General features: G+C 41.3%; 1 protein-coding gene and 1 long non-coding RNA gene across 2 annotated transcripts in view; one reads left to right on the forward strand and one right to left on the reverse strand.

Moving 5' to 3' along the window:
* Positions 1-5,520, reverse strand: part of LOC140219481 (uncharacterized) — a 23,995-nt gene extending 18,475 nt beyond the window's left edge. The window contains exon 1 of the long non-coding RNA XR_011895784.1: positions 5,439-5,520. This is a non-coding gene — a long non-coding RNA (uncharacterized lncRNA). The remainder of the gene's footprint in view (positions 1-5,438) is intronic.
* The window catches only part of Edem2 (ER degradation enhancer, mannosidase alpha-like 2), a 99,159-nt gene extending 89,516 nt beyond the window's left edge, over positions 1-9,643 (forward strand). The window contains exon 21 of the mRNA XM_050196388.3: positions 4,954-9,643. Coding sequence (XP_050052345.2) covers positions 4,954-5,420 — 467 coding nt within the window. The 3' untranslated portion in view covers positions 5,421-9,643. The remainder of the gene's footprint in view (positions 1-4,953) is intronic.
* The last annotated feature ends 808 nt before the right edge of the window (positions 9,644-10,451 follow it).

Raw genomic sequence — 10,451 nt, forward strand, 5'->3', positions numbered from 1 at the left:
CTATCTCCATTCACCCATGTCTTGCTCTAACTGAGGCCAAGTTGTGCCTGCAAATTTTCTGATTTCATTACACCACCTAGTTCTCTGGCATCCTCGACTACGCTTCGCTTCTCTTGGCAGTCATTCTGTAGCTCTAAAGCCCACCAGTTACCTGCCCTATGCATTGCATGGCCTGCCAAGCTCCATTTTCTTTCTCTTAATGTCAACTAGGGCTGGTATTTTGTAGCCATGTCTTTTCCCGATGCCAATGCCTTTCGGCACTTTTCGTATTCGTGAGTAGCCACTTTCGAAGCTCCACCCAGGGTGGCGCATCGCTTGAACAGTCATGAATTCGAAAAGTGCCAAAAGGCGTTGTCATCGGCAAAAAAGCATCGCTATGAAATACTGGCCTAGGATATTGTCTATTCCTGTTTGCTGTCTAATCCACACCACTGTCTTCCTGTCTCTTTGTCCCTTATTGTTATGCCTAGCATATTTTGTTTCATCGCTCGTTGCACGATCCTTAAATTCTTGTCAAGCTTCTTTGCTAACCTAACCTCCAAGTTTCTGACCTATGTGTTTGTACCAGTAGAATGCAATGATTGTACACTTTTATTTTCAAGGATAGCAGTAAGCTACCCAAGCACTGAGAATGCTTGTGTGAAAATGGGAGGGTCTTTTCTTGGGGTGTTAGTGTGTGTGAGTGTGTGCATGCATCTGTGTGAGTGTGTTCTCTTGCACTCTGAAACAGTTTACCTACTCTTGCACTCTCGGCTAAGGTCCTCAATAATTTGTGGCTAATCATCCACAGTGTTGCTGAACAGGACAATGTTATCTGTAAACCGTAGGTTGCTGAGATATTTGCTGTTAGTACTGACTCCTAGTCCTTCCAAGTCTAATAGCTTGAATACTTCTTCCAAGCATGCAGTGAATTGCATTGGAGAGATTGTCTCTCCTTGCCTGACCCCTTTCATGATAAGTATTTTTCCGCATTTCTTGTGGAGAATTGAGGTAGCTGTAGAGTCTATAGAGGTATTTGCTCACATATGCTTCCTATACTCCTTGATTACACGAGGCCTTCGTGACTGCTGGTATCTCTACTGGTACCCTAAGGTGTAACAAATGGTAATTAAGATCCTTTGACAATTGCAGTAGAACTTTGTTGATAAGATCCTGTTTCGTACAATTTCCTGGTGGCAATGTTAACGATTGAGAAAACAAAAAATTATCCAATACAGCTACACTTTTATTTTTCCAGTTTATAAGTTTCCGCTAAACATTATCTTTCTGCACTAACGTTAAGTACTACATTGCCAAAGCATGGTTGCATGATATGTTTTCCGGCTGCTAGATCCCATGTAATCAAGAAAAGGCGCCAGGCGCGATGATTGAGAACAGGAGCCGTCCACCGCAGCAGCTTCCCTGCAGTACTCACCCTCCCCTGTCACATGAAAACGCTGGCGCACACTCAATTTTCTATTCCGATACCAAAAAATCTGCTCGCTAGTCATCGCGTGCCACCAGCGCTGCATTCACAGCTACCGCCGCCAACCCTATTGGGATAAGCATCTGCACCTATCTGTGTCACAGCATGCGTGGCATGGTGCCTATGAAGCCATACTGTACACTTTTAAAAGACGATAGCCCAAACCAGCTGCCGTTTCCTGCTGAAGGCGTTGCGAAGTGTGGATGATGTTTCACTGGGGCAGTGTTGTGTCGGCAGCGGCAGGCAAGCGGGGGGCCCCGACGGGCGAACGCGCGGCTAGCGCCGGCGCAGTGAAGGAGACACGGAGCTAACTGCTCCCGATGAAAACCGGAACGAAGACTCCGCCGACCCGCGGCTGTTTATTACTTATAAAGGCTTCACACGCTAGATGACACCTCCCGATTGGTACAAGCTCGTCACATGACAGAAGGGGGGTGCGCCATCTAGCTAAACAACTACAAAACATACATGTACGATGACACAGAGATCTGACAGGGGGCGACACTATACTACAGGCAGCATTGCATTCTGGCGGAGACCACCTGCTCGATTGCATTTTGGAAAGACTACGCAACAGAAAAACGACATTGCGCATGTCGGGTGGCTCAGGCCTTGGCAGCTCAATGCACATGGGCATCTCGTGCCGCACGCCAAGTGCACACGTCAAAACTTACCGCCAAAATGCCCCGCCAGAAGAAGCTGCCGACCCAGGCCAATTGTGATAAGCGTGAACATAAGCTTGCTGAAGCCATAAAAATGGCAGCGTATGTCTCAAGCTCTCAGGCCCCACGAGCTCAGCCTGTGTCGGTGCCTCACGCTGCAACAATTCGCACAACGTTTCGCGTTACGTAGATGTTGACTACAGCTGAGTCTGCCAAATTTTTTAGTGACTTTGGATCATACGTTTCCTAATTTGTATGTTTTTTCTTGCATATATTTTTTTCTAGAACATATGAACAAGGTTTTACTGTAAATACCAATGTATTCTGGGATATAAGCTACTATAACTGCACATTGGTTCATTAACCCTGCAAAGCTGCTGAGTTTGCTCAAAATTCTTATTTAAGCATGGGAAGCTTAAAGGGACTGACAACCAATTTTTATGGTATCCATTCGTTTTAGTGCAATGGAAAGCTCACCAGTCAGAGTGTCTAATCATGAAGTCGTAACACGGAAAATGCCATGGAATATTTTTTATCCATATTTTTCAATCTGCAGTGAGGATGTAGTCATTTACTGGAAGCATTCTGAAAACAGTGATAGGTAAGCGCGATAGCGATTATACGCCGGCATTGGTGGGAGGCAGACGACAAATGCAGCCATAGCTGTGAGAAAGTATTATTTTGTTTGCCAAGCCGATATTCCTGCGATTCATGTTTTCCAAAGTGTTAATTATTTCTACTGTAGTAGCTACGTGTTTTCATGGTTTCCAATCCAACTGCTTTGGTCATTAACCTGTCGAGAGTGTTTTTTAGCTAAGCCAAGTTAACTTCTCAAAAGCAAAACTATGCTTTTACACACGCAGTTCAACGTGTTGCCGTAGCCACCCGTGTACTAATATTGTAGTGCACTGGCACACAGTTACGGCACAACTAGTCGATGGCATGTTGTATCTAACAGGGAGACCACACAACTGTGGGTACTTCCTCGCAAACTTGTGTGCGTACAACAGCATGTGCACCACATTGCATTGGGGAAACATGTGCCCCTCATTAACGTGGACTTTCTTTACTGCGTAATACGCATAGAAAAAGCACAAGCATCTAATAATATATGAACTGGAATTTTAAGCAATAAATATGCTGCACCTAATAACAGCCAACTTATGTACAGTAATCTTATATACTACATCCAGGGTACCAATATTTCACCACCAGGTCGTGCCACTTCCTGGTTTTTAGACTTTCTTTGCCAGTTCAAAATTATACCTTCTACTTAAATTGCGAGCAGCGTGCTGGATTTTATCACAATAAATCATGGTCAATTTCATTTTCATAAATTATTTTTTTATTATTTTCAAGTACTGTTGGCCGTCTTGGCCGTAACAGGGTGGGTACAGCAAGTTTGCACATAGTGTAAAAAATGTAAACACCTTACAAACGTAAATAGGACATGAAGCAATGAATGTTGGAAATACAATGCAAAACAAATAACCAAATACAAATACAATATTTTGGCTAAGAAATACATGTTTGTAACATTGTGACAGTGATATCAGAAGCAGCATAAAAGAAAGACTAATGTATGTATTTCTAGAATAGTGTAACAATGTTTGCATGACACTACAAAGATTCAATTTCATAAAAGGTTTTTAACGCGTTCCTCAAAGATTTTAATGCTACTCGACTGCAAAACAGATGCCGGCAAACTGTTCCATTCCTTAATCGTTCGCGGAAAAAATGAATAAGCGTACATGTCCAGATATGCTTTTGGAATTGAGAACATGCAATGATTGCTTGACCTGACGTTTCTAGCCTGCCTGGGAGCAAGATAGGGTGCGGTTTCAATATTGAAGTGGCCTTTTGATACAAAAAAAGAAATTTAAGTCTAGCCAACTTCCACCGTTGAGCCAGTGGAGGCAAATCAAGCAACCGAAGCATTTCGGAAACAGAGTCAGTACGATAATACCGGGAAAGAATGAACCTTGAAGATTTTCTCTGTACCTTCTCAATGCAGTTTATTAATCCTGATTGAAACTGATCCCAAATGACACTGGCATACTCTAACGTCGGTCTAATGTAAGTTAAATATGCAAGTAGTTTGACGGGTGTGGTTGCTAGCTTTAATTTTCGGCCATAAATGTCGCACAACACATTCTGGCCAGTTGTTAGTCCCTCCAATGCATGGTCTTAGTATTGTTTTTGATACACTGTAGTGAGTTTTCAATTGTGGTTAGTAGAAAACCAATTGCGAAGTAAATTAAAGTTTCTACTCGGGTAGCGTTTGATTGTTATTTGTTGTATTAATGTAGTCACCATAGCCAGAAATAAAGGTAAACAAGTTCTGATTTTTCTTGAAGTGGAACTGTGCTTAGGGATTGCAAGGTTAAGGTAAAATGAGTTGGTGCAGTTTGCCATAAAGCAGCCTCATTTGCCAGAACACCATGCACCTGGTACTCTTTACTTCAATGGCCATACCATGCTGGCTGGCACTTGTCTGGTTTGCAGATCTGCCTGCACAGCATTGGTAGAACAGCAGTTCCACATGTGGCTATGGAGGCAGTACAGATCACTACTGAACTGGTGCAGCCATTGCAGGCCAGGTTGAATCTATGAATAAAAGAGTGCAAAGAAAGACACCAACAAGACAGAACAGAACAAGAGCTCATAACGTTCCCCTGTGTTGTCAATGTCTTCTTCCTTGCATTCTTTTAATTTATTTCATATCATGAACTAACTCACCCAACAGCACGTCAGGTTGAAAGTGCTCACACTAACCACATTTCAGTTAACCTAAAGGCTTTGCTACACTCGTATTTACTTTCACAGCCTCGTCTTCCAACACTGAGGGCGAACCTGCTGAAGAGGCAGCCAACCAAACATCAGGTGAAGCCAAGAAAATCAAGAAGGCCTCCACAGCCATCCCCACAGAAGGTGGACCATCTTTTGCAGAAGCTGAACTGCTACGCAAGGTGCAACTCTTGCGTCGTTTGGATGCATTAGGTCGGCTTCACGGGGAGACAAATGAGCTACTAGAGAAAGAAGCTACCATCCGCCGTATGCTGGGAAAGTTGCTTAGCCAGCACAAGCTTTTTGAAATGGATATTCGCAGCCTTCTGGAGCGTCTAGAAGACTTCACTGCTGAAGCCAAGACAAGGCATTCTAGTGCCGATGGATTGTGCACATCACCTCCTGTGCCTGCAACATCATCAGTCAACCCACTTTCCAGTGCAAAGGCCTTTGTCGCATTCATCATGCTACACCACTGTGAATATACTACCGAGGCATCCCGATGACCATGGGAGGTCTCTTACTCAAACGATCCTGCCAGGAAGTGCATTTCTTTTTGCTCTGCCAGTGCTGCTGCCTCCTGCTGCTTCGTTGTGGGTAACTGGAGTGCACTCCATGCCAAGCTGGTGTAGGAGTCTCCCATGTGGTGATGACTTCTGTTAGGAATGTGAAAGCTCCTGATCAGTGCACGACTCTTGGTTGTGGCCTAGTGAGCCTGGGTGAAGCATTTACATATATTGTCAACACAAAAATATTTTGAACTGCTTAGCTGTATTGTCTCTTGAAAATTACCTGCACCATCAATGTTGCTGCATCTGGTCATGATTTGATGAAAGTGTCAACTAAGTTTTACATCCATGTGCCGTACCTGCCAACTCTCCTGAATTTTCCGTAAAGTATATGAATTTGGGCTTGTTCTATGACTTTATTAATGTTGCGTCAAGTTGTACAAAACATGAGTTGAACTTTAGTTCAACTTGCAAACTTTTGTTGGACACATTGACTGGAATCAAGATGTGATGTGCAGTAGGCACAAGTAGGAAACACCCAAGGTGTTGACTGATTGTTGAAGTTTCACGGATCACAGTGATAATGCTGGAGATTTTGTCATTCCCCATGGTAATGCTGAATGCCAACAGACATTTAGTAAACAGTACTGCAAATGAGAGCCAGAGTTTTGCTCGGTCTTCAACCATACCCTTAAATGTCGCCTCGTGATGAACGGACACCATATGTGCACTTGCTTCAATCAAGTTTATTCAGGTAAATTCCTGAAGCAGGCAAAATTCAGAACTGCAAATTCTAATTTAAAAAAAAGCCACTGTGATCTGAAAATTTGGCAGACACACTTCAGACTGCTTATGTGTGGGAATGCAAAAGCATTATAGTCCCTTTGGTGAAATGTTTCTTTCTACACATTCCTTGTCCGTGCAGGCTATCACCTACATTCTAACTGTGCCTTGGTAAGCCCAAATCAAAATGCACCAAGCATCTCAACACACTCGCTTGCCCTCAAGGAGTTCATAACTTGAAGGATGCATGCACTAGGCACACCTTTAGTCTAGCAGAACCGTGGAGCCGCTGTTGTGTTGGGTAAGCGTGCTCGTCTTGCATCCCAGAAGCCCGGGATTGATTCCCACCCAGACCAAAATTTACCAAATTTTGTTTTCAAAGCCATTGATTTACTTTGTTCACAGGAACCTTCCTGAGAAATTTGACGTCAATCCAAGCATTTTTGAGGCGTTTTTACTCTTTCCGCCATTGGCCATTTTCGGTACCACCGCTTGATGGTCACACCGACGACGACAGATTTTCGCATAATGGGGCATTTAATGCTTTCTTATTAAAACAACGTCCCTGCTATTCGAAGTTTGCTTCGTTAATAAAGTCTGTACACATCCATCAAAAGGTGTGTGCTCAGGCTCAGAGTAATCTTGTTAAAAATTTTAATATGTGCTATTCCTCCCTATCTCCCCTCGTGTCGTGTCCCAAGGACGTTTACGAATTTAAAGTTCAAGGGTTGGCAGGTATGATGTACACGTGCTTTGAGCATGTGTATATAGTGTGTGCACTGACGTACCGTTCTGAGCAAGATGTATAAAAGAAAGCATTGTCAAGCTATGTCATACGCACAAGAATGGATGTGTGATCTTCTGGCGCAGCCTAGTCAATGAATGTACAAGAATGAGCACCTAGGATAAAAACTTTTCTTTCTTTTTTTATTAAGCTGCTAGTTCTTTGCTCAGTCTTCCACATGTGGGCATCTGATTTGTGTCATTTTTAATTAGAGTGCTTTCAAGTGTATGCTTTTGTTTTCATGTGCAGCTCTGAAGGCAACACACTCAAATTCTCAGAGTTTTATCATTTGTTTAGGACATGAAGGATGGGAGTTATCATGGTCTTCTGTGATATCATGATAGATCATGATTCTATTATTATTATTGACAGAGAGGTTACATGATTCCATTTGATCCTTCATCAGCCATTATATTCCTTAAAGATACTATTATTATCTTTGCCTTTATTGTGCTTATTTTATGTGATAACTGGCCAGACTACAGCACCGGATACTGTGGTTTCCGCAGCAGCAAGACCTTAATGTGCCAGCAGTTGGAAAAACTTCAGAGAAACTTAAGACATTTTTTTTTAATTCAGATAAATTCATACCTGCAAAGATTATTCACAAAATATAGGGCCTACAAAGCAACTTGAGGCATGTACAGCAGTGTAGCAATCATTTGTTCATGGTGACTGATATGAGGGAATGTTTTCAAAGTCACGTAACCTCCAGCTCACTGGGCCACAATCAAAGTACTGAAAACAATGTTCATTTATTCAGTGAAGCAATCTGTCAGCAGGTTCATGTTTGCCATTTCTGATTAGTTTTATATAAACAAGTGGTGTCAGAGTATGTCCCTCTGGCCTGAGTTTCGTGGATATCATACTGAAATGGCAAGCAGCTATCAGGAAGTTCCACTTCCTTTTTTTCCTTTTTTTTGAATGTCAAAAATCTGTTCACTTTCTTTGAAAATGATAGATAAGTGAGACCAGTCATTTATTTCATTTAGCATGACATGTACTTTGGAAGAAACTTGCCAGAGGTCAGATATAGTGTAAATATTCAGCACTGTCTTTGAGAACTTGTTCAAGTGATGCTTACGTTTAAATAAGAGGTTACCTGGGGCCAGTGTCATCTGCAGATGGCTACCTGTTCATGAGAGCTATGTGAAGGAAGGGCTGTTGTGTCAAAAACAACATGCGCTGTTTACTGCCCTTTTAACAAGCCATGCAGTGTTTCTATGAACAGAATGAAGTCAGTCTTTAACGAAGGTTATTAAGGTGCTGTATGAAGTTTTTTTCTAGCATGAAGTTAAGGTCACGGCAAAATAATGTGGCACGTGACATACATATCTGAGGTATGATATATTTATAGTGACAATGTTTTGTAATGTGAAAAAGTAGAATGAGGTTAGCTGAAAAAAAATGTGCCACTGCACATCAGGGAACCTTGCTCTTCTGCAACATGAAAAGTAGTCTGCCCAACTGAGCACTGGCTTAAAATTCTATGTTTCTATTTCTCTTCTTAATTGAGTTATATTTAACTTTTATTCTTGACTGCAGCCCATCTCATTTTTTAGCCTGCTTTGTGTGCTCTTTTTCTGCAAAAAACACACCTGCGAGATTACCTTTATGCAGGTTGGAGTAGTATTGTGCATGACTTTTTTAATTGAGAGCTGCTTTTATGAACTTTATTGTATGGAAAAGAGATTTTGAGAGGTATTTTTGTTTCAACTGTTTTGCCACCTATGGTAGGCTATCTGCAATATGTATGCATGTGTATATAAGTGTGACGTGAAATCTGCAGGACCTTCGGAACATGTCTGTGTGTTGTTCTTTCTTGGAAACCAAGGATTCGTTTCATTTGTGCATGATGATTCTGGATCATAGTCTCATGAATATGAGAATGCAGATGAATGTGAGAATTCAAATGAAAAGCACTGCAGAATTTTGGCTTATGTTTTTAATTCCTTTTTCTTCTTTTTAATATATGCTAGTTTATCTTCAGAACAGTGCCTGATAAGCAAACAAAGGATTTATATATGTGTTTTTGTTTTATAAATATGCATGAAGGATGAACTAGGGCATGATAAATGTCTGAATGTGGCTGTTGCTGTGATGGTTCATGTACTTGCAAAGCAGCCACCCTTCTTTTCATTTACTAATACTGCTATGGACATAGCATTCCCCATTAAACTGTGAATTGGAGCACCTCTTCATTGCAGTTTTGCTTAGTGTGGGAATTTTGTTTGTGCTTCTGATTGGTTATGTTGTCGCAAGCCAAGTGTTATGGCACACCGAGCATTCCCTCTTCATCGTCTGTTCGTGCATCTACACTTCTTGCAGGGAATGAATGATGCTGATATGTATTTACGTCCATCCACATTTGCCAGAAAGAAGTTTTCTAGACTCTCTCGTGTGCAAGTATTTTTTTTCCTTGGTGCTAAATAGTGATCCTATCAAGGACTTGTCTTGAGACAGTTTGTAAAGCAGAGTTTTACATTTATGTGAAATCTGTGACACATGTTTCTCTATTGTTACAGCATATATCAAGACTCCAAAGATGTTATAGATATCTCCTTTGTGCACTCTCATTTGCATCATTTCAAATTTGCTTTTATTCTGTTGAACGTAATCTTCTAAAAGTTACTAAAAGTCTGTTACATGCTTGCTTGGCTTTCTCACACCAAAACATTTGAAACATTTTGCTGTCGTGTGTTACATGCTTGCTTGGCTTTCTCACACCAAAACATTTGAAACATTTTGCTGTCAAATACTTCTTGTACAGTGTAAAATTATAGCCATTTGGCTTCCTGAACAAGGAAACAAAAAAATTGCTACTTGATTCTGGTTATAGCAATGCATGATACGGCATGAATTTCATTTGAAAGCTAGTTAGGCACTTCATGACATTTGACACATTCTTTTCTAATTAAGGTAGGATGCCTTGAAAAGACCTGCATCACCTCTTTCTGTGCCATATTGTCTTATGTTAGTCAACCAGTGTCCTGTGCTGTTGGTGTGCACTGTCAAGCAGTATCGTCACTGCTTTGTTATGCCATTTTGTGAATAGGAAACTGTCAGAGACTGCTTGGTGGTACACATCAATAACCACATATGCTGAAACCCTGGCATAAGGCATCACAGCACAAATCAGGTAGGCACAACAGGACATTTATCAGTGATGTTTTGTCACCATTAAGGTTTCTCACCCTGTGCATTTTTTTTAGTCTCCCATGCATCTGATAGTCATAGCCAGTATATTACTAGTTATTCTTTCCCTTTTTTATCTTTGTACTTTTTTAGATTAAGTAGGCAAATGCTGTTGCCAAGTGATATTAGATAGAGTGCATCATAAAATGCCATCACTCGGAGATTTTAGTGTGAATGAGTCAGCAGTAATTATTAATTTAAAATGCAGTGAACCATTATTCAGCAGTGAACTGCTGCATGGCAAAATATTTCGTAAAAGTTATTCA

The sequence above is a fragment of the Dermacentor andersoni genome, chromosome 1, assembly GCF_023375885.2.
Source record: "Dermacentor andersoni chromosome 1, qqDerAnde1_hic_scaffold, whole genome shotgun sequence".
Lineage (NCBI taxonomy): Eukaryota > Metazoa > Arthropoda > Arachnida > Ixodida > Ixodidae > Dermacentor > Dermacentor andersoni.